The 24,558-nt window shown below is 41.7% G+C and overlaps 1 protein-coding gene and 1 pseudogene across 1 annotated transcript in view; both read left to right on the top strand.

The window, feature by feature from the left end:
* The window catches only part of NR3C2 (nuclear receptor subfamily 3 group C member 2), a 367,875-nt gene that overhangs the window by 306,862 nt on the left and 36,455 nt on the right, over positions 1-24,558 (top strand). Inside the window, exon 7 of the mRNA XM_024736174.1 lies at positions 21,840-21,970. Coding sequence (XP_024591942.1) covers positions 21,840-21,970 — 131 coding nt within the window. The remainder of the gene's footprint in view (positions 1-21,839; positions 21,971-24,558) is intronic.
* LOC112393774 (S-methylmethionine--homocysteine S-methyltransferase BHMT2 pseudogene) lies at positions 1,960-3,202 on the top strand (annotated as a pseudogene).

A 24,558-nucleotide genomic window follows, 5' to 3' on the forward strand; every position in this document is an offset into this window, starting at 1 on the left:
ATTTCATCTTCACAGCTCTGTGACGTGGGAATTTATTACCCCTCTTTCAAAGATTAGGTGACAGAGGCTCAAAGTTTTGAGCCCCAGTGTCTCTCAGTCCAAAACTCAGAATTTTTCAACTACGTCAAGGCTTATACCTTGACCATGGAACTTGATTTTTCAGGCAGTTAGGCCTAGTGGACCATTGGGTGGTTTCAGAGACTGTATGTATTTGGAAACTTTACTGACCAATCATGTATCATCTTTCATAAGAGTTACTCTCTAAAATGGGTGAGAATATGCCCAATGTATAAAGAACACAAATGGAAAATAAAATATTCTTAGAAAAACTGGAACTTTGGTTCAGAGTGTGACTTAGTCCTCCAAATCTGTTTCCTTCCTCTCTGATATCACAACAGTATTTCAGAGCTCCATTGTTGAAGACCAGGGGCTCAGTCCCTAACCTTGCTGATAAGTCCCTCAGTGTTGTCAAGTGAATGAGTTAACTTCACTAGACCCTTGTCTCCCTTCTGCAGAAGGAGGGAATTGGATGAGATCAACAGTTCACAAACTTTTTGTTCGCAGGACCCCCTTTATGCTCTTAAAATCATCAAGGATCCCAAAGAGCTTTTGTTTATGTAAGTTATGGCTATTGGTATTTACTCGTATCAGAAATTTTTTAAAATATTGATTTATTGATTCATTTTAAAAGAAAATTAACCTATTACATATTACATAAATAGCAAGACAAAATAGCATAAACATTTTATGAAAAATAACTGTTTTTTTCAAAACAAAAAAAAATTAGAAGAGTGGCATTGTTTTGCCTTTTTTTGCAATTCCTTCAGTCTCACTTAAATGAAGACAGTTGCACTCTCTTATCTGCTTCTTACATCCAGCCAGTTGTGACTGGTTGTTTGGCCAAAGTGTCGGAAAAAGATTCAGCCTCACGCAGATGTATAGTTGGAGAAAGAACCTCTCGGAATCCTGGAAAGGGTCCTGGGGACACCCCCGCATCCTCAGACCACATTTGGAGAACCACTTGTCTAGGTGATGTTTAAAACCCAACCCAGACTCTAATTCTGCTTGGCTTTCAGGAAGCTTCAGTCAAGGTCCAGATCTCTGTTTCCTCATTTAATTATCTACATTTCCCACACTGGAGAATCAAAGCTCAGTAGAACATCGTCTCTGTGCTTAAAGGGCTCTCCGTCTAGTAGCAGGATACTTATGGGGCCTGCCATGTGCCATTAGCTCTACTTGATGCTTTGATATGAACCACTCGTTTATAGACAATCATATTTTAAGACAGGTACGATGTCTTATAAATGATGCAGCTGCCTCAGGCAGACAGCAGTTCAGTGGATTATCCACGATCACATAGCAGTGGAGAGGTGAACCTCATGCGTGGGCCCAGGTCTTCCCTGAAAACTCCTGCTGTTTTCATTACATCACATGTCTCCTCTCGTCTACAAAGTAGTGGAGAAGGAAGGGTCTCAGAGGTCCCTTCCAACCTCTTACAGTTTATGATTCTGTAGTTCTGCTTTACCACTCACATAACTTATAGCTGTGAGAACTTGCGGTTAGCGTGAGGTCGATTAAGAAGGAGGGGGAGGGACTTCCCTGGTGGTCCAGTGGTTAGGACTCCGCACTCCCACTGCAGGGGACGCAGGTTCAATCCCTGGTCGTGGAACTAAGATCCCACAAGCTGTGAAGTACAGCCAAAAGAAAAAAAAAAGGAGGAGACCAATATTACAAAGACTATCCCAGTCACTTCCCCTAAAGTGAAAAGTAAATCTCTTTACTCTTATCATTTAGCCAAAAAAATGAACAACAACTGGTGTTTCGCTAGTCGGCAGGAAGTATTGAGAATGTCTGCATTGTGCAAGGCTCTATGGTGGCCATTGTAAGGGAACCACAGTGACAGTCAGTTTCCGTTCTCCAGAATTCTGTCGTGTGGTTGGTGAATTGAGATGTAGATACATGTGGAGAATAGGGAGCCCTCCTACACTGTTGGTGAGGATGTAAATCGGGGCAGCCACCATAGAGAACAGAATAGAGGTTCCTGAAAAAACTAAAAATAGGAGGGGTGGGCTCCTGGCCCCGTGTGTGCCCCACCACCCAGCACCTGCAACAGCCGCAGTGTGATGGCCCTGGAGCCAAGAAGGGCATTTTAGAGCCTCTGGATAGCGGGGAGGGTGTGCTTGGAGACGGCAGCTTTCGCATAACTCTGGAGAAGAGGGGCTACGTGAAGGCCGGGCTCTAGACTCCAGAAGCCGTAGTAGAACATCCAAATGCAGTTTGTCAGCTTCACGTGGAATTCTTGAGCGCGGGATAGAATGTCACGCGGACTTTCACCTTTTCTGCCAGTGAGGACAATATGGAAAGCCAGTGGGAAGCTGTAAACGCCGCTGCCTGTGACCTTACCAGAGAAGCAGCCGGCAGAGGTGATGCTTTGGTCGCAGGGGGGATCTGCCAGACATCGTTGTACAAACAGCACAAGGATGAAGCTAGAATTTTAAAACTTTTTCGACTACAGCTAGAGGTTTTTGCCAGGAAAAATGTGGACTTCTGGATTGCAGACTACTTTGAACATGCTGAAGAAGCTGTGTGGGCTGTGGAAGTCTTAAAAGAATCCGGAAAACCCATGGCAGCCATCGTGTGCATAGGCCCAGAGAGAGACATGCATGGTGTAACACCTGGACAATGTGGTGGAAGCTGGTGAAGGCGGGGGCTTCAGTCGTTGGCGTGAACTGCCGATTTGGGCCCTGGACCAGCCTGAAGACAAGGAGACTCATGAAGGAAGGCCTACGGGCTACAGGGCTGAAAGCACACTTGACGGTGCAGTCCCTGGGGTTCCACATGCCCGACTGAGGCAAAAGAGGGTTTGTGGATCTCCTCGAATATCCCTTCGCACTGGAGCCCAGAGTTGCAACCAGATGGGACATTCAAAAATACACCAGAGAGGCCTACAACCTGGGGGTCAGGTACATAAGGCAGGTGCTGTGGATTTGAGCCCTCCCACATCAGGGCGATAGCAGAGGAGCTGGCCCTGGAAGGGGGATTTTTGCCTCTGTCTTCTGACAAACGTGGCAGCTGGGGAAGTGGTCTCAGCACACACACCAAACCCTGGGTTAGAGCCAGGGCCAGATGAGAGTGTTGGGAGAATCTGCTGCCGACTTCCGGCAGACCTTTCTGTCCTTCAGTGTCAAAGCCAGACGCCTAAGGAGTCATGAAAGAAAACACTGAAATAGCAGAATGGAAAGAAATCCCTCTCAAGCCCCATCTGGAACCCATCCTCGCCTCTATCCACAGCCCACCCTGATGTCTCCAGCGGCTGAACAGCTAACGTGCTGTCAGTTCAACATAGGATGCGTATTGCATCCCTGCTGTGCTTAAGCTCTGAGTGGGATGCTGGGGGGAGATGCAGAGCTGATGAGGAAGGGCTTCTCGTCCTCCAGGTACTTACTGTCCGGTGATGCTGCAGGACATGCTTTTGAAGGGCATCAAGAATAGTGAAACTTGTCTTTAGAGTGAATTTGAGATTTTAAAATAACCAGACGTCGGTGAGCAACAAACCCAGTGATTAATTCAGGTGTCTAAATTAGGTACAGAAGGACGATAGAGCAGCATTCTAAACTAAAATTAGAGTAATGAGTCTGCCTTTCTTAAATGATTTGTATAATGACTCCAAAGGCGATCCCAAAGGAAAAGATGCAAAAATGTTTTAGGATTTTTTGAAATAATCATATAACCTTCCAGAGTGATTACTTTCAAAGATGATTTTACTTAAAGGTGTTAGGTCCCAGGGTTTTTTAAATGTGTCTTTATAATCACAAATAGCTAGATTATAAACTACTAAGGACAAGGACAATGTGATATGCTTATATTTTTTCTTAAAGTATTTAGCATTATGCCATACTAATAGATGCTCAATGAAATACTTAATGTTGATTGTTTGAAATAAGTAAAAAGAGATAAACAGTTCTGGAAGACCTTTTTAAAAGTCCGAGTTCAAATCTATCTTGGTCTAATATTTTCTTGACTGATGTTTGAGCTATTTGCTATGTGCCAATTCTCTCTATTTTTCAAAACAATGTATCCATTTGTAACAATTAATAAAATTAAAAATAATCTACCTTTAAAAAAAAACTAAAACTAGAGCTACCATATGATCCTGCAATCCCACTCCTGGACATATGTCCAGACAAAAACATGATTTGAAAAGATACACGCACCTCTATGTTCATAGCAGCACTATTACAATAGCCAAGACATGGAAACAACCTAAGTGTCCATTGACAGATGAATGGATAAAGAAGATGTGGAACTCAGCCATAAAAAAGGATGAAATCATGTCATTTGCAGCAACATGGATGGACCTAGCGATTATCATACTAAGTGAAAGACAGATATCATATGATGTCACTTATACATGGAATATGAAAAAATGATACAAATGAACTTATTTACAAAACAAAAATAGACTCACAGATATAGAAAACAAACTTATGGTTATCAAAGGAGAAAGGGGAGAGGGATAAATTAAGAGTTTGGGATTAACAGATACACACTACTATATGTAAAATAGATCAACAACAGTGTCCTACTGTATAGCACAGGGAACTATATTCAATATCTGGTAACCTATAGTGAAAAAGAATCTGAAAAAGAATAGATATATATGTATAACTGAATCACTTTGCTGTACACCTGAAGCTAATACAACGTTGTAAATCAACTCTACTTCAACAAAAAGTTATTTGTTTTGGGGGGAAAAAGACGGAGACACATGAATAGCGTTTTGAGAGATGAAGAAATGACAAAGGAGTTTTTCCTAAGATGGGTGCTCCAGGAGTGTAAGGACAAAATAACTCCTCAAGGAAAGCTGCTGACAGAACCATCTAGCTTTGAAGGCTGTGCCAGCCTCTAAAGGAGGGTTAGAATCGGGCCGGACAGAGTACAGAGGGGGTGTGTGCAGTCCAGACCTGAGAAACCATCCAGAGCAGGAAAGGTGATCAGTCTCTGAGTGCAGAGTTGAAGTGATGGAACCACAGGACCTGAAGCACTGCGGCTTACCCACCAGAGTGGAGGGGGCTCTTTCCTTCTGCCTTCCCTTCTGGCGGTTTCTGCCTTCCCTCTCCTCCTTCCCCCTACGACCATCCTTTTCGTCTCTCTCCCCATCCCATCCCATCCCATCCCATCCCATGCCATCCCATCCCATGCCATCCCATCCCATCCCATGCCATCTCATCCCATCCCATCCCATCCCATCCCATCCCATCCCATGCCATCTCATCCCATCCCATGCCATCTCATCCCATCCCATGCCATCCCATCCCATGCCATCCCATTCCATCTCATCCCATCCCATGCCATCTCATCCCATCCCATGCCATCCCATCCCATGCCATCTCATCCCATCCCATCCCATGCCATCCCATCCCATCTCATCCCATCCCATCCCATCCCATCCCATCCCATCCCATCCCATCCCATCCCATCCCATCCCCCCACTTCTGCTTGGCCCTTCCCCTTCCTCCCCATTTTCTGGCTTTCTCTCCCCCCCACTTCCTCTTTTCTCCCATCACTGTCTCTCATGTAGACTGAGACCTTATCACCAAATATTGCATTTATTGAATAAAAACATTACCTCCGAATGTCTTACACTGAAATTAAATGCATTAAGGCTTTTCTACACTTTTCCGGGGGAAGAAAACTGATGACACAAACTTGCTTTTTTACTTTACTGTGACCCTGGTGCTCTTCTCTTTGGGGTGGTCACCCTACATGGAAAACTTTTTCTCACAGGCTCCACCAGTTTTGCTCTTGAAATCATTGAAATCCCTGTTCCAGATGTTACTTGAAGGGATGACTTCACTTTTCTAATTTTTATTGTATTTTCTGTTTTTTCCCGACTGCTGGTCTCTGTCCTTGTGGCAGAGAACATTGACTCCAGCTGGCTGCCCACACCTGCAACTGCACCCCCAGATCTTGGTGTTCAGCACACTGTGACACCCACCTCTCTCTTAAAGGTGCCAGAGCTGGTGCCTGGCTGGGGACCGGGGTCCTGCCTGCTCCAGAGACCCCAGGGAACTACCACTCATGAAATGTGAGCCTTAACTCTCTTTGCTTCTAGGCGATGAACACAGAAACCCAAAGAATCGTTTGCTTGTCCTTAAAGAGAGACTCCATGGCCACTTCGTTCCGATTAGAGGAAGTTCAGAAGTTCACAGAATTTCTGAGTAGAAGAGAAGGTTAGAAAATGTCAGCTGTGCTCCTCAGCAGTCTTGACTAGCAGTTTTCTACAAGCAGATTAAAAAAAAGAGAACTGTTGAGGCTACCCTTTGAATAAGCATTGTGTTCATGTCATTCCGTGTGCGTGTGTAGTGTGTCCCGGTGTTGACATTTATGCTACTGGTGTGGTGGCCTGGGGGGGGGTGATACCGAGCCCACCCCGTCATGAATGATGTAGGTGTTCACAATGTCCTGAACAACATCTGCTTTGTGACAGATGTTCAGAATCAGTAATAAGAAAGGGCACGTGGCTAATCTCTGATAAATTAATCGAGTCGAACATCGTCTTTATTTTTTTTATTTAGGCAGATAAATGATGCCATTTGCAGCAACATGGATGGACCTAGAGATTATCATACTAAGTGAAGTCAGCCAGACAGAGGAAGACAAATATATGATATCGCTTGTCTGTGGAATCTAAAAAAGTGATACAAATGAACTTATTTACGAAACAGAAAGAGTCAGACATAGAAAACAAATTAATGGTTACCAAACGGGAAAGGTGGGGAAAGGTGAGGGAAACGGGATAAATTAGGAATTTACACACTACTATGTGTAAAAACGATAATCAACAAGGACCTCTACTGTATAGCACAGGGAACTCTACTCAGTATTCTATAATAATCTATATGGGAAAAGAATCTGAAAAAGAATAGATATATGTATAACTGAATCACTTTGCTGTACACCTGAAAATAACATTGTAAATCCACTATACTTCAATTTAAAAATAATTAATTTATAAATAAATAAATTTAGGGAGATGGATTTATCAGCTTTTACAATGAGTCAAACAGCAGAATCTACCTTTCACCCAGAATTATGGCACCTGAAAATGTTTTCTAGGTCCCCGTTTGATTAATGAACTGAAGAGGGTCTATAATAACAGTCGCTGGAGGTTTAGCTGTTTTCTTCTTCCAAAGCAAGACTCTCAAGGTAGAAGAAGGCATCTGTGATCCAGTTGCTTCCTACCTTCCACATCTGCATCCCCATCCTAGCACACACACACTGCTAAGGCCACCTCTGCATGAGTGAGCCGCTCAGCTGTTGCCTTGGAAGCACAGCTGCACATCTGGGCTTCATCAGAGTGAGTGTCCTTCTTTATAACCTATGGCAGGTTCTGGTTGCCAGAAGAATATGACTTTTGCCTCATGAAGAAAACAACTCCACAACTTGCAGTTTAATACAAAGCTTTTATCATACTAGGAAAAGATGATTTGCCATCACCCTTTACCCAAACAATAGTCTAGCCACACTTCTAAATTCAGCAATTTACTTTGTTCATATTCTTGAAATTCAGTAGTTATCAAGTGGGAATTTGACCTTTTTATGGCCCCTTTTAACAAGGAAACTATGGTCATTTAGTTCATTAATTCATTAATAAATTCATTAATTTATTGAAATTGAGCAATGTCTTTAAGTATTGATATATACCCCAAATGCCTCTGTTTTTGAAGCAGTAGCTCACTGTAGGTTTTCTGTCTTTTGTTGAACCATCTGCAGTCTGCATACTGTTAAATTTACAGAAAGTTTCTATTAAAGTCTGCAGCCTACGAAAATAAGGCTTGATTATTTAAAAAAATGTTTTCACAAGAGAATATTGTTCTTTTGTATCCTTTCTGTGTGTAGAGAGATTCTAGTGGTGACTTTTTTTTTTAATTTTTGTTGGAGTATGGTTGATATACAATGTTGTGTTAGTTTCTCCTTTACAGCAAAGTGAATCATATATCTTCACTTTTTTTTAGATTCTTTTCCCATATAGGCCATTACAGAGTATTGAGTAGAGCTCCCTGTGCTATGCAGTAGGTCCTTATTAGCTATTTTATATATAGTAGTGTGTATATGTCAATCCCAGTTTCCCAGTTTATGCCTCCCGTTTCCCCCCTGGTAAATATGGTTAGCACGGATTAAATCTCATAAGGTTCCGAGCATGCTGTTGGGTGTTTTAACCTGAATATAACAGTTGAGTCCAGGCTCTGAGACCAAGGTGCTTGGATTCCAATCCTAGAATACTATTTTCGGCGAGGTTTGACTTCCTAGTTTTTACTTGGTGTAAGTAAGTCACTTTATCTAGTCAAGAACTAGAGCCTGTTCCTTTGTCAAGGACATATATAAGCTTCCTTACCAAAGCCAAGAATCAAAACATTTGGTTCACTAGGTCTTAACATGTCCAGGGAATAATCAGGCCAGGCTCCGTTCCCCTGCTAGAGTGGCTGCTGTCAGTAGGCATGCAGTGCCAGCAGTAGTCACCTGTTTGCCCGTGCAAAAGGCTCCCACTCGTGGTATAGATAATAGACGGTGAGCCATTTTTCTGGTAAACATTCTGCACTTGGCTGGGTTCCTTACTTTATTCTAGTATGAAGTATTTAGTCACACATCTCAGAAACAGGTGTGTCCCCCATGACATAGTAGGTAGTGTCATGAAAAGTTGCTTAGAAATTACTTTTTATAATTTATTTTTATATTTTATTGAAGTATAGTTGAGTTACAATGTTGTATTAATTCCTGCTGTACAGCAAAGTGACTCAGTTATACATATATACATTCTTTTTTATATCCTTTTCCATTATGGTTTATCCCAAGAGATTGGTTATAGTTCCCTCTGCTATTTAGTAGGACTTTTTAAAATGAATTATATTGTAACTGGCCTGTGGAAATTCACAGTGCAGTGAATACGAAGATTAAACCTTTGGTCAAGCCAAAACATTTTTGTCATGTGATTTATCACAGATACCCGCAATTTAACTTGCTCTAAAATCTGAACTTTTACAGTGGGTTATGGCTGCATGTTTCTTTCCTCTACCAAAAACATGTGTCCTGTACCCAAAAGAAACTGTGCTGACTCTATGAGTATTTTAAAAGGTAAGGTACAAAGGACTGTTTTATCAAAAAACTATAGATAAAATGTATGGTAAAGATAAAAGATTTCTAGGACCATCCGTGGTAAATTATGATGGTTGTATAACTAGGCTGCTTCTAGATTTTTCAATTGTCACGTATTCTTTTGGTCTGTGTAACATCCATTAAAGTCAGCAGAAATTGTGATGCTTAAGTCGAGGGCAGTTCTATGAAACGTATCCCTTCTGGAACATCAATTAAGGTGACAAACAAAACATTGAACCAGCTTTTAACTATTACTGGACTTGCTGATGTAAAATTAATAGAGAATACATGAATGTTATGGAGATCATTGGGTACCACTCCCTCTGGCTCATCTGTCCAGTAAAGCAAACCACAGACAACATTCTGCAGTGATTCTTAAGCAGCTGAGTTCTGCCCTGCCTGTTAATAAATGATGTAAGTCCTAGAAAAATGAACAGACATCTACACTGCAACTAGAAAAACGGTCCTCTTACAGATATATATTGTTTGTCCGTTCAGGAAAAGTCTAGTAAGACTATGAAAAAAAATAAAAACCATAAACTGGCATAATTTGAATGCTCAAATTGAGGTCATTTTTATTCTAATTAAGATTTGAAAAAAAAAGGACTGTTTCTGCATGCTGTTTCTAGGAAAATAACAAGCTTCAGACAGGGACCATCTGTTACACTGACCATGTAACAAGATGTTAGATTTATTCATACATAAAAATGTAGCTTGCAGTATCATATGTAAGGTCTGGTTCTGCAGATCTGCTGTGATTATCTGTATGCACCACACCACTCAAATTATTTAATTCTCTGTTGTAAGATTGACACTATCGCTGCACGCATTCCAGCCTTGTATAACACACACACACACACACACACACACACACACACACACACACCTGGGGCAATTGATGGAAGTAATAACATGTTAGCAAACAGGTTTATTAAGAGGCTTCTTCTTGAGATTCCAGAGATTTCAAGGAGTTCAGCCCTGAATGAGCATTAATTTTCTTTGTTTATATCTATATTTGAAGAGCAAAGTCTGTGAAGTTTATTGGATTTCCCTGTTCTCTGTAGCTATCAGGTATTTATTTAGCACTCATGTAATTTTGGACCTATGCACTGTACAAGAATCAGTCATAGAAAGATATGCGCCTTAGTATCCAGAAGAAGGACACAGACTTTCCAGGTGATAAGAGTTGCCTGTTATTTGATTAAACAATACGATAGCCCTTGGATTCAAGGGTAAAGTGAAATATGTCAAAGGTTTATTTTTCTAGTTCCTTACTAAGTAAAGTGATGTCTTACGCACCTAAAAGGTGTTTGGGTGACAGGTACAGTTTGGTGCAGTATTGCTAAAGGAGCTTAAGTTTTTAAATGTCACTGTACCTTCCCTAGGCTCCCATAGGTAGAAGGGTTAGGAACCTCTTGTGCTTTGGCATTTATGAAATCAGCCAGTGTGAAAGGATTTCATCTATTAAATGTGAGTTCTTGGAAAGAGAAAGGAGTGATAAAGGTAGTTCTATTTTCCCTTCCCCCTTAGGATACCAGAACTACAGAAGACAGGCCTTTAAGGAGCTGTTTCTGACTGATTTTTAAAACTATGGTTTATTAAAGAATTTTCACTCTTCCTGCTTTCAAAGAGCATTTAGTACAGCTTGCAAGAAAAACACTGACACAGTAAGACTAAAAATGCATCAGAACACAAAAAAGGCAAAAGGCAAATAGTAAAAACAGAGGAGGAAGAAGATAATTTATATATTCTAAAAGAAGAAGAATGAATGAAAAGCCTAAACCCAAAGAGAAGTTACATTATTAAACACAAATCTTAGTTTCTAATCTCTATCAAAGTATAGCAGGTAGGATTGATTCGTTTGCAAAGATTCGTTTTTTACTGAGGTATAGTTGATTACAATGTTATATAAGTTTCAGGCATACAACACAGTGATTCACAATTTTTAAAGGTTATACTCCATTTATAATTATTATAAAATATTGGCTATATTCCCTGTTGTACAATATATTCTTGTGTCTTACCAATTTTATACATAGTAGTTTGTTCCTATTACTCCCCTACTCCTATCTTGCCCCTGCCCCCTTCCCGCACCCCACTGGTAACCACTAGTTTGTTCCCTATGTCTGTGAGTCTGTTTCTTTTTTGTTATATTCACTAGTTTGTTTTATTTTTTAGATTCCACATATAAGTGATATCATATAGTATTTTGTCTTTCTCTGTCTGATGAATTTCACTAAGCATAATACCCTCCAAGTCCATCCATGTTGTTGCAAATGTCAAAACTTCATTCTTTTTTATGGCTGAGTAGTATTCCATTGTGTGTGTGTGTGTGTGTGTGTGTGTGTGTGTGTGTGTATCACATCTTCTTTATCCATTCATCTGTTGATGAACACTTAGGTTGCTTCCGTATCTTGACTGTTGTAAATAGTGCTTCTGTGAGCATTGGGGTTCATGTATCTTTTCAAATTAGTGTTTTAATTTTCTTCAGATATATACCCTGGAGTGGAATTGCCAGGTCATATGATAGTTCTAGTTTTAGTTTTTTTGAGAAACCTCCATACTTTTTTCCACAGTGGTTGCACCAACTTACATTACCACCAACAGTGTACCAGGGTTCCCATTTCTCCACATCCTCTCCAACATTTGTTATTTGTGGTCTTTTTGATGATAGCCATTCTGACAGCTGTGAGGTGATAGCTCATTGTGGTTTTAATTTGCATTTCTCTGATGATTAACAACATTGAGCATCTTTTCATGTACCTTATAGCCATGATGGCCTGATGGCCTCCTTTGGAAAAATGTCTATTCAGGTCTTCTGCCCATTTTTTAATTGGGTTGTTTGGTTTTTTGATATTGAGTTATATGAGCTGTTTATATATTTTGGACATTAACCCTTTATTTGTCATATAATTTGGAAATATTTTCTGTTTTTTGATTTAAAAATTTTTAATTGCAACAAAATACTTATAGCATACAATTTATCATCTTAACCATTTTTAACTGTATAGTTCAATAATGTTAAATACATTCACATTGTTATGTAAACGAGTGCCCATTCCCTCCTACTCCCATCCCCTGGTAACAACCATTCTACTTCCTGTCTTTATGAATTCGATGACTCTAGGTATCTCAGATAAATGGACTCATACAGTACTTGTCTTTCTGTGACTGCCTTATTTCACTTTGCGTAACGTCATCAAGGTTCATCCAGGTTGTAGCATGTGTTAGAATATCCTTCCTTTTTAAGGCTAAATAATATTGCATCGTATGTATATGCCACACTTTATCATTCATCTATCAGTGAACATTGGATTGCTTCCACCTTCTGGATATTTTTAATAGTGCTGTGAAGAACATGAGTGTATAAATATCTCTACAAGAGCCTGCTTTCAGTTCTTGCAGAGATTCTTTAAGTTGAAGTTAGCTTGCATTCTCCTTGTAGACGGCCACAGCATGAGGTGTCCCTGTAGGCGTTCAGGCTAATGCTTAGATTTCCTGAGTCCTATGGTACCCATAACCTGGAATGTGTTGTGGTTTGGGCTTATCAAATGTCTATTTCTATCAGAGTAGAACATGAATATGATTCCAGGAATGTATTTAGTTTGGGGCAATAATTCACTAAATCAGCTACCTCCAATATGGACCTCCAGAAAACTGAATAGCTAAGACTTTCAAATACAGTTTTAGTAGTGTTTTGGTAAGCCAGTACTTGAAAACTGAAACAGGAGTTTTCCTTCTGACAGCCATTGGCCAATAGGTTCAGTGGACTATTCTCATAATGTGAAATAGGGCAACACTGTTAACATATAATAATGGCAAGAGCGCATGGGTCCTGTAGATACACAAGTTGTTCAGATCGTTTAGCTACTAAGTCAAAAGCAGGCAACTAGCATACAGATCATTTAAATTGTGAATGCCCTTCCCACTCTGATTTTAATAGGCCTTTTTCTAATTCTCACTCTTATTATGAGAATAAATTCCAACCCTGAATTCTCTCAAAAACCAGGAAAAAAAGTATTTTCTAATTCTTTGATTATTCACTTTTATTCCAGGTGAATCAGGTTTAGAGACATTAGATTCTTTTAATTTAATATTTTAAAACTATTTCCAAATGATCATATGATTGCAGTTTAGTGTAACACGTCCTAAGAGAGGACCAGCTGAAGTTGTAAATAAAATTGGTTTGCTAGCTTAAGAAAATGACAAAACTATTGAAATGTTTCTTTCATTCTTTTTTCTTCTTTTTTGAAGAGTGTCTTTGAAAGTATTTTAGAACTGTCGTTTTCATGGATTTTAACCCAAGGTCTTTGGAATTGGAACTGGATCTCTATGACCATTTTGGTTGTTGTGTTTATTTATTTAAAAGTGGAGTTTATGCTGTTCCTGCAAATGAGATGATATTTATAAATCGATGACATGTCCACAGAAGTAGAGACTGTTGACTGTCAGTTTTTCAGGTCTGATGTTTGCTTTAATACAGGGATATTTCCTATCTCAAAAATCTCCTACTAGGGCTTTCCTGGTGGCGCAGTGGTTGAGAGTCCGCCTGCCGATGCAGGGGACACGGGTTCATGCCCCGGTCCAGAAAGATCCCACATGCCGTGGAGCGGCTGGGCCCGTGAGCCATGGCCACTGAGCCTGCGTGTCCGGAGCCTGTGCTCCGCAACGGGAGAGGCCACAACAGTGAGAGGCCCGCGTACCGCAAAAAAAAAAAAAATCCTACTGCCTTCATATTAGCCCACTGTTAAGAGTGAGTTTTGCGTTTACTTTTACTTTCTAGAAGCATTATACAAATTTCATCTCTTTCCCAAGGTAATCTTGGGAATACCAAGGTATTTTTATATTTTTTTTTTCCTCAAAATGAAGTAAGATTATTAAATGAATAAAAGCATGTCACGAAGAAGAGTATTTCTGCGAAGTAATGTTGCAGAATTAATCCCAGTATCATGCCAAAAAGATTGTCCTTATTTCAGTTTCTTTGGATGTGCATTCCCGTGCATTTAGTCTAATTGTGCAAAAATGATGTGAAGTAAAATGTGTTTTTAAGATGGCCTATTTTCTTGAAATTTTAAGCTATACTGAGGACACAGTACTCTTCATTTAGAGAACTCAATTTCATGCAGTGGAAGCAGCAGTGGAATTTGAAAAACACATCTTACTGCATAATGGTGAGCGAAAAATAAACAAATGAGTGAATGTAATAGCGAAACATCTGAGGTTCCAAATATCTCTTTATAGCTGTAAAGAGATACTCTGGAGGAAAGAGCTATAAATGATTGAGCCAGCAGCATGGAGAGAGAGAGAGGAAAAGGCATGAGTTTTGAAGTAAAAACCCTGGGTTTAGGTCCATGGCTACATCATATACCTGAATTATTTTCTTGTCGTGAACTTGAGAATGATTCTGAACAAGGCATTGTGAGAACTAGCAAGAGGAAATTTTAATTTGGGCACGGTAGGCACTCCGTAAGTTACAGCTCTGAAAACCATAGAGGTTCTCAAGAAAGAGTTAAAGAGATGCTGTTCCTACTGAAGTGGAAAAAAAAGTGCTTTTTATTGTTAGGTGTGTTGTTACACATTAACCTTATAATCTGTTTTCAAGTGGAACCTGAGGTCTCTCTTTAGTAACCTTTCATCTGTGTGTGGATGTTTTGCTGACACATCTGATAACAGAAACGCTTTGACACAGAGGCATTTCGTTCTCATGTTCTACTCTGGGCAAGTCACGCCTGCCTTCCTGAAAATCTGAGTCCTCTCCAGTTTCTCTCCTAATTTATTTACCATCCTGCATATAGAAATAACAGCAAGAACACAGTCTTATTTTCCTGAAAAGTCATTTTAAGAATTTGATTAGGGACTTCCCTGGTGGCGCAGTGGTTAAGAATCCGCCTGCCAACACAGGGGACGCTGGTTTGATCCCTGGTCCGGGAAGATCCCACATGCTGCGGAGCGGCTATGCTCATGTGCCAAGACTACTGAGCCTGCACGCTAGAGCCCACGAGCCACAACTACTGAGTCCGTGTGCCACAACTACTGAAGCCCGTGTGCCTAGAGCCAGTGCTCCTCAACAAACAGAAGCCACCACCATGAGAAGCCCGCGCACTGCAACTAAGAATAGCCCCTGCTCACCGCAACTAGAGGAAGCCAGTGCGCAGCAATGAAGACCCATCGCTGCTAATTAATTAATTAATTAATTAAAATGCACTGCCTTTCCTCCAGAGGTTTCCGTGTGCCTGACAGCAATTTATTAAGACACAATCGGGCTTCCCTGGTGGCGCAGTGGTTGAGAGTCCGCCTGCCGATGCAGGGGACACGGGCTCGTGTCCCGGTCTGGGAAGATCCCACATGCCGCGGAGCGGCTGGGCCCGTGAGCCATGGCTGCGGAGCCTGCGCGTCCGGAGCCTGTGCTCCGCAACAGGAGAGGCCCCAACAGTGAGAGGCCCGCGTACCGCAAGAAAAAAAAACACTATCCACAATCATGAGTAGGTTCTAAGAAATTATTTAAAAAACAAACAAAAAGAAGAATTTGATTATTTCTTGGTTTGTTTTAACCAAAATGATCATTGGTCTCCAAGAAGCATTTTATTCTCCCCATGATATCAGCAACAACAACAAATGCTAACATTTGTACCATGCTTTATAAATTGAGAACTTCCATACAGCTGGTCCCTACATCTCTGCAAAGTAGGAATTCGTGTTAATTCCCCGCTTCACACATGATAAGCCTGGATCTCAGAAGTGACACGATGCCAGGCTCCCAAAGCCAGCACGCTGAGGGGCCAATGGGCCGTGCATCTCTACGCCCTGCTGTGGCAAAGCCAAGGATGCCTGTTCTGCCTCCAGCACGAGGGAGATGAAGGGGTCAAATGCTTAGGAGTGCACTTCCTAAACCGCACAGCTTCAAATGCGTGTTGTGTTATATTCCACGGGTGTCCAGATTTGCAAGCCACTTCACCAATTTTACACTCTAAATCTCTCCCTTTTTTTTTATTTAAAAAAATTTTTTAACATCTTTTTTTAGTATATGTGCTGCCGAAGCGAGCACTTAACATCTTTATCGGAGTATGATTGCTTTACAATGGTGTGTTTGTTTCTGCTTTATAACAAAGTGAATCTGCTATACATATACATATCTCCCCATATCTCTTCCCTCTTGCGTCTCCCTCCCTCCCACCCTCCCTATCCCACCCCTCTAGGTGGTCACAAAGCACCGAGCTGATCTCCCTGTGCTATGCGGCTGCTTCCCACTAGCTATCGGTTTTACATTTGGTAGTATGAGAAACTTTTTGAGAACTTCACAAATACTGTATCTATTTCCTTAGCCATTTGATCTTACTTTCTGTAAGTTTTCAGTATTCCCTTTCTCTAACCATCATCCTCAGTTGCACATCTGTGTGTCTGCAGTTCATTTTGTTGTTCTCACTTGTCCTCTTTCCTTTAGGCTTTCCTTCTCTCTCATTCACTCATGAAAGACTTTTGAGCAAATATTGACACATGGCACTTGCCTATCAGACTCTATTTGACGTTCACAGAGGTCAGTCAGACATGGATCCTGCCTTTAAGATGCTTCTAGTTAGCAATCAGAATGGTGGTAGTGAACTGAGCCTTTTCCCCCCTCTGAACACATAGAAATTTTGCATTAAAAAAAATCTTAATGATATAACCAAGTTCAAAAGAAAAGGAAAAAAACAGGTCTAAGAACAGGAAATTCACAGCTAGAGTGGTTTAACTTGGAGTTAAAGCTACACGTGGCCCACAGACTATTGGATGTAGAAAGATGCCTTAGGGACGTGCATTAGAGCACAAACAGGAACAGGACGCAAGAATGTAGACTCTAGCAAGACCAGGGCATGAAATGGAGCCCCCTGCAAAAAGCCAGGCTCTGCAAAGATTTCACTGTCTACTAACAAGGACAGTAAAACCCAGCAAGCCAGCCAGCCCAGGGACATAGCAAGGAAGCTGAAAGAAAGAAGAAATACAAGCCTGCACCACATCAAGCGTGGAGTCTAAAATTTAAACAACGCAGTCTCGCAAAAAGCATTTAAGCTGAGAAATTAGTATCAAAACTGGCAGATCCAGTGAAATGCTTGTACCTCGATAGTTATAAATGCTGAAACTTCCTGTAGAGTCCCTTCCACAAGACAGCGCCCCTGGGATTCACCTAGAAAACAATATATACCAAAATAATGCATGTTAGATACGCATATGAGCATCTCCCCCAAAAATGAATTTAAAACATTTGAAAGAAACTATAAACATGTTAAAAGTATTTAGAGATAGAATAGGTAAGGTATAATTTAGAGGAAGGGGATGTGGTAACCGTAAAGTAAGAAGTCTGTCATGGAAAATAACAGAAGTGTTTGAGAAAGAACCAAATAGAGCATTTCTAGGCACCCAGGCACTAAAAACATCCAAATGAAAACACGGGAGGCATTAAACAGATTAGCCACAGAAAAGGAAAAAAAATTATTAGAAAATAGATCTGAGAAAACTATCTAGAATGCAGTGCAGACAGATAAAAAGAAAATATAAAAGGGAGGTAAATGTGGAAGACAGTGAGACGGTCCAACACACTGCTAACAGGTGTTCAAAAAGGAAAAATAGCAGGAATGGGGTGGGGATGATGTTTGAAGAAACAATATCTAAGACCATTTCAGAACTTAAGAAATACCTGCATCTTCAAGTCAAATAAGGACATTGAGTCCTGAGCAAGAGAAATAAAAATCAGTCTGCACCTCCGTCCTTCATATTGAAACTGCAGACATCAAAAATAAACAGAGGGCCTTCCCTGGTGGCGCAGTGGTTGAGAGTCCGCCTGCCGATGCAGGGGACACGGCTTCGTGCCCCGGTCCGGGAAGATCCCACATGCCGCGGAGCGGCTGGGCCCGTGAGCCATGGCCGATGAGCCTGCGCGTCCGGAGCCTGTGCTCCTCAACGGGAGAGGCCACAACAGTGAGAGGCCCGCATACCGCCAAAAATAACTTAATTAATTAATTTAAAAATTTTAAAAATATAAACAGAGGAAAATTTTTTTAAGCTACCAAAGAGAAGATGCAAATTCCCTACCTGTAAAAGAATGACAATTAGACTAACAAGAAATTTCCCAAAAGCAGTAGTGAAGGACCAGGTGTAATGGAATATTATCTTCAAATGTCACACTAGAAATCTGTAACGTGTTAAAGCTATCATTCAAGAATAAAGGTGAAATAAAGACATTTTCAAACATATCAAGACTGAAAGATTTGAACATTCAGCAACTGACCGCTGCTGAAAGAATTACAAATATATATATGAGTGTGTCCCCCGATAGCTTAAATCCAGGCTTCTCATATGTAAAACTGGGAATTAACACAAATTCCTACTTTGCAGAGATGTAGGGACCAGCTCTATGGAAGTTCTTAAATTATAAAGCACTGTACAAATGTTAGCTTTTGTTGTTGTTGCTGGTATCATGGGGAGAATAAAATGCTTCTTGGAGACCGATGATCATTTGGGTTAAAACAAACCAAGAACCCAGTTGAACCCAGTAGTACGGGTTGAACCCAGTAGTGGAGTGCAAAAAGCAATGGTGATGAGAGAAATATGTTTGTAACTCTAAACAGACATGGGGTGTGGATGTGAGAGAGAGACAGACTGACTTCAAGGGTGATCTAAAAACAAGTTGAAATTTAAATACTAAAGAGGAATAAGATGCAGGATGGGAAGCAGTGGACCAAAGATAAAGTACTCAACATCTTTTCAGTTTCTCATGGAAAAGCTATTGATTAACTTTAGATTTTTAAGTATGCAAGTTCATAACTTGATAATTATTTTAAGAGTAAAAATAGAATGTGTATCTTCTAAATCCCAATAGATGAGCAAAGAGGTTTTTTTTTTAATTTTGTAAGCTGGATCCATGTAATAAAAGGAAGGAAAGTAGAACGAAAGGAGGGGAGAAAGTTAGAATGGTGGAAAAAATATCCGAGTATATTAGTAATCATGATAAATGAAAACAGATTAAACTGAGCTATTATAATACAAAGACTCTCAGATTCTTTTAATCCAGCTTTTTGCTGTTTAAAAGATACATGTGTGATATATAATTATGTGGGAACTTTGTAAACAAGGGATTTTTTAAAAGGGCATTCCGGGCAAATTCTAAACAGACAGCAAAAGAAGGAGACAAGAAGGAAGAAAGGGAGGGAAGGAGGGAGGGACTAAGGAAAGATCATCAGACAAAATTTTTAAGGCAAAAAATATTATGAATAAAGATGGTATTAGTGATAGGAGGGAAAAAAAGCTTTAAATAAAATGGATAAAGATATGAAGAGACAAATCATCAAAGAAGAAACCCAAATGGTCAGAAAACATTTGAAGAAATGTTTCAGCCTGCTGGTGATAATGGCAATGCAAATAAAAGCAACAGTGGGATAACCCTTTCAACCCCCATCAGATGGCGGAAAAAAAAAAAAAATTCAAGTGGGTTAATGACAAGTATTCGTGGCATGTGGAATAAAAGGACATATCGTCTGTTACTGGTTGGAATGAAAGCAGCAGATTTGCACACATCTATGACTCAGCAGTTCTATTTTTGTCCTGTATTTTAGAGAAGTGCCCAAGGATGTCCCTTGGGCATCATCTGTAATACTCGTAAAGTGGAAACAAACCCAAGTGTCCATCCGGAGTGGAATGGATTAGTAAACTGTGTTGTATTCAAACGGATGAAACTCACAGCAGGGAAAATGTCCTTGCTTAGAGTTACCTGTATGAAAATGGATAGGTCGTAGAATCACAACGTTGAATAAAAATAAGTTGCAGAAGGATATGCATATCTATTTTCAAATTTACATAAAACCAAGCAGTACTGTGTGCTGTTTTTATGAATACATACGTGTGTGTAAAGTATACACATCTGAGAGGAAATAATAATCTCCCAAAGTGAGTGGTTCACTTCTTCAGTGAGGAAGATGAATGGGGACAGGGAGGGAGACAGAGCGGGCCTCAACTCGGCTGTGTTTATTTTATAAAGATCTAAAGCTAATACGGCAAAAATATTAGCATTTATTCTTAATTCTGCATGGTAGGTCCATAGGCTCCTGCTGTTTTTCTGTGTGTGTGTATGTTTGTGTGTGTATGTGTGTGTGTTTTAAAGATATTTCCTTAATTAAAAATAGCTCCCGGAAAGACACATACCATGTGATATCACTTAGTTGTGGTATCTAAAATACAACACAAATGGACATATCTACAAAACAGAAACAGACTCACAGACGTAGAGAACAGACTTGTGGTTGCCAAGGGGGAGAGGGGTGGGGAGGGATGGATTGGGAGTCTGGGGTTAGTAGATGCAAACTATTATATATAGGATGGATAAACAACAAGGTCCTACTCTATAGCACAGGGAACTATATTCAATATCCTGTGATAAACCATAATGGAAAAGAATATAAAAAAGAATTTATATATATATATAACTGAATCACTTTGCTATACATCAGAAATTAACAACATTGTAAATCAACTCTACTTCAATAAAAAAATAAATTTAAAAAATGATAACAATATCTCTTAGTCTGTTATGGGAAGGGAGAGACATATAGCAATAATACCAAGCAAAATGCTATGTGTTCCATTATGGGTTTTTTGCAAATGTCTTTCAGACTTGGGATAAAAGAGATTTTTGCCATTTGAACCCAAGAGTGCATCCGGAAGAGGTATCGCAGGGTTGCTTTGCTGCAGACACCCACCTGGCTCAGTCACTCATAGAAATAGATAGATCAGCCATCGTGACCTCCTTTTCTGTGTCTATAGCCTTTGTCAAGTCCTTTCCCATTTCCCACTAGTAAACTCTTTTTTACTAATTTCATTCTGGTCATCATAACAGAGTACTTATCCAGGGCCTCCCAAAAGATTTATTACTTTGAGGAAAAATATCTGAACCACTAAATGATGCCTTACTTCCTTCTCACGGAAAGAGAAAATAATGAGTTCTGTCGTAAAATCATGCGGATTTTTATGGAAACACTTGGATTTGGCGGAGAAAGTAGCTTGGTTGGCTGTTTAAATGGACACGTGTATGTATCACACCAACTCCCATATCACTTTCTCCCTGTACTGGAGAGATTCCATTTGAGGAATCTTTTAAAATGTCTGATTTCCATTTTGAAATGTGCTGCTGCAAAGAGTTAACGGACACGTTTCACGACCTCTATAAAGGGGTCCGTGTGGAAATAAGACTTTTCATCACTGTCCTGCATCCACAGCATCTAACACAGCCCTTCCAAATAGTACGTGCTTGGGATCACTGGCCAAAGAGGAACAGGCATCTCCAGGCTTCCCCCCACATCACAGCAGCAGCTTCTTTGCTTGGTGGACCATCTCACGATCACACACGCCACCATCACTTGTTGTCACTCTTGATGTAAAATGAAATCGTGGCACGCTTCGAGAAAGGTTGGTTTCGGTGCTTCTGACACGTTCTCCCAATGGACAAGTCAATAGCCTGACAGGGTTGGTCTATAAGCAATTTACCAGTCACCATTGCAAGGCAGCTGACTCGCCTTGCAAGTACACCTCTGCTCCATGTTGAAGCCAAAAGCAAATGAGAAATCGGACTGAGATCTCTCATCAGGCTGCCTTGGGCCGCCAGTCTGGGTCTGATCATGGACATTGCCTTCTCAGACGTCTTTGCTTTTCCTCTGCAGGGAGAAGATGCACCAGTCTGCCATGTATGAGCTTTGCCAGGGGATGCACCAGATCAGCCTCCAGTTTGTCCGGCTGCAGCTCACCTTCGAGGAATACACCGTAATGAAAGTGTTGCTGCTGCTGAGCACGAGTAAGCTGACACCCACCTGGCCCCTTTCCTACATTGTCACGTCACCTCCCTTTAGGAGAGTTGCCTATTTACAGGGTCAGGTAGTCGTGAAAAAAAAAATAGGAGGAGGTGGGCGGAGGGCTTTGGTGTCGGATGCACTAAGTTACTTGCAGAGTATGAAGCTTTGGGTAGAGCATCTGCCTTGATTCCTTCATCCGTCTGATTTGTTAAGCGTCTGTTACGTGTATGGTGGGACTGGGCAATTCCGGAACGACTGGGATGAATGAGGCGCAGTCTCCACCCTCAGGGAGTTTTACCGTAAGATAAATTCCAAGGTAGCTTTAATACATTGTGGAAAGGGATTATCTACTGTGATAGAGATAAAGAGGGGGCTCTTCTCTGGGGGCTCAGAGAAGAGAAGCGCACGCTCCGTTCTGGGTACCAGGGAGGGATTCGTGGTGAAGCTGCAACTCAGAGAGCATCGCCAGGATGAGGGGTTGAATCTGAGGCAGGAGCTGGCCTTCCTGCTGGGGAACACAGCACGAGCGAGCGTGGCAGGGTGGGAAGCAGACCCATGCAGTAGCACTTAGTTCTCGGGAATTGTTTTGCCTGTTAATGTTTTAAATTTTTTTATCTCATTTCTGTATCCACTAAATTTTTCAAGGCACATCAGGTGGTATTGGATTGGGGAGAAGTGGGGAATTAGGTTGGGATGCAGATGGGGCCGGAAGATTCCCACCTGTTGAAGACGACTGGTGTCTATTAGGCGAGCAGGGTAGTGTGATACCAAAGGCTCTGAGCAGTAGGGTGACATGACCAAAGGGATCCTTCATGGCTTTATGAACGTGGATCTGACAGTAAACTGGATGAGAGGGAATGGGACAGGGAGGGAGAGAGGCCAAGCCAGACGGAGAATTGAGCCAGACTGGAAGCCTAGAGACCTGCTGTGAGGCTGTTGAAATAACAGCCTGGTAAATAATGGTGGATGCTATGATGACAGCACCAAACGCATTCAAGATACACTGCAGAGTTGACCTTGGCAGCTGACAAGAAGGGGAAATAAAAATAGTCTGGGTCGGAAGTGACCTAGGTTTTGAGTGCGGCGAAGTGACTCAGATGGCAGTGATACCATGAAGAGAAATGCGTTCACGTCAGGACTTGAAGCAGATTTTGTGGAGCGTAAAATGACTTCTCTTTGGGATGGGCCAATTGTCAGAGGTAGCCTCTCATAGAGAGGCTGAAAGAGGGGGAAACTGGGGGACTCGAGCTCAGAAGACAGGTTTGGGTATCAAGATATAAACTTGGAATTATCCTTGTAGAAAATGAAAGTCCAATGGCGAGTGGGGTGCCGAGACACAGAAAGAAGAGGAAAGAGCCATTGAGCTACTGGAAAGGAGGATGGCAGCGGCTGAGGGACAGGGACAGAACTGTCAGGGACGTAGGGGAACTGGGAAGGTGCCAAGAGTTCAAGGTTTCCAAGCGGCGTGACTAACGGCATCGCTTCCGGGGAAAGCTGAGAATGCTGACAGAAGCCTAGTGGGGTTGACCATTGGGCATCAGGCAGGTGCCAGACAGCCAGGGACTTGCAGATTGATGGGAAGCTTTTTTAGGCGCCCGGAACCAAGCATGAGAGGAGAGAAGTCGATGGCAGACGGTGCCAGAAGAGACGAGGGAGGGCAGGATTAGCCTTGGCAAGGATGCTGAGCGCTTCTTCCACAGACAACGGCACAGGCCTTTTCAAACAGAGGGGAAGGAATTTGAGGAAGCTCCCATCAGATGAGGGTGAGACCGGGAATGACGGCAAGAGACAGGATGGAGAGGAAGTCCCAGAGCAAAGCGCTGTGGGCCACTGAGAAAACGGAGAAATGTCCTGAATGCCGAGGACACCGGGGTGAGTGGCAAGGACTTCAAAGGAGGAGAGTTTGTTGAGCGACCACCTGGAAGCTGAAAAGAGCATCCAGGATGCACCCAGCCCTCCCCTTGGTCCAGGGATCAGCAGCTTGGGAGAAGGGGCGGTTTTCAGTAGAGTCACGTGCAAGGAAGTGGCATCAACAGCCAAGCACTGAGGATGGAATGGATAAGAAGAGATGCTGTTTCCAACAAGGGAGGATTGGATCTGGGGAAGACTGAAGCCTGAGACGGGTAGAACAGGAAGCAGGGAGGCAGTGGTAGAGGCGGATCAGTACCTGCTCCACCTACGTTTAACACCTCTCAGGTTTCAAAGAGTTTTTATCTATGATCTAATTTAACACTGCAAGATGGGTAGCCCTGCGTTCTAAAGTGGATAAGACAGAGGCATGCAGGTGTGACTTGTGCAGCCTCCTTGGGGAGTTAGGACTCAAACCCAGGGCCTTGGCCTTAACTCGCAGCAATTCCCACTCTGCCCCAAGCAGGAAGTGGAAAGCAGGCTGTGACAGGTGAGGGCAGCAGGGAGACTGGAGGGAGAGAAGGCTGTGGGAGGGAGGTGGGGTCAGCACTTCCCAGCTGTGTTTCACTTGGCCGGCAAGGCTTTTCAGGTTGCTTTTGGCCTTTTGTCTGGTTTGATTTTCACTGACCAGTTGTGCAGGGCAGCCCATGCTGTCCCCAGTTTACCGTGGGCCCCACCGGTC

This window comes from Neophocaena asiaeorientalis, unplaced genomic scaffold (genome assembly GCF_003031525.2).
Source record: "Neophocaena asiaeorientalis asiaeorientalis breed wild unplaced genomic scaffold, Neophocaena_asiaeorientalis_V1.1 scaffold7, whole genome shotgun sequence".
Taxonomy (NCBI): Eukaryota; Metazoa; Chordata; class Mammalia; order Artiodactyla; family Phocoenidae; genus Neophocaena; species Neophocaena asiaeorientalis.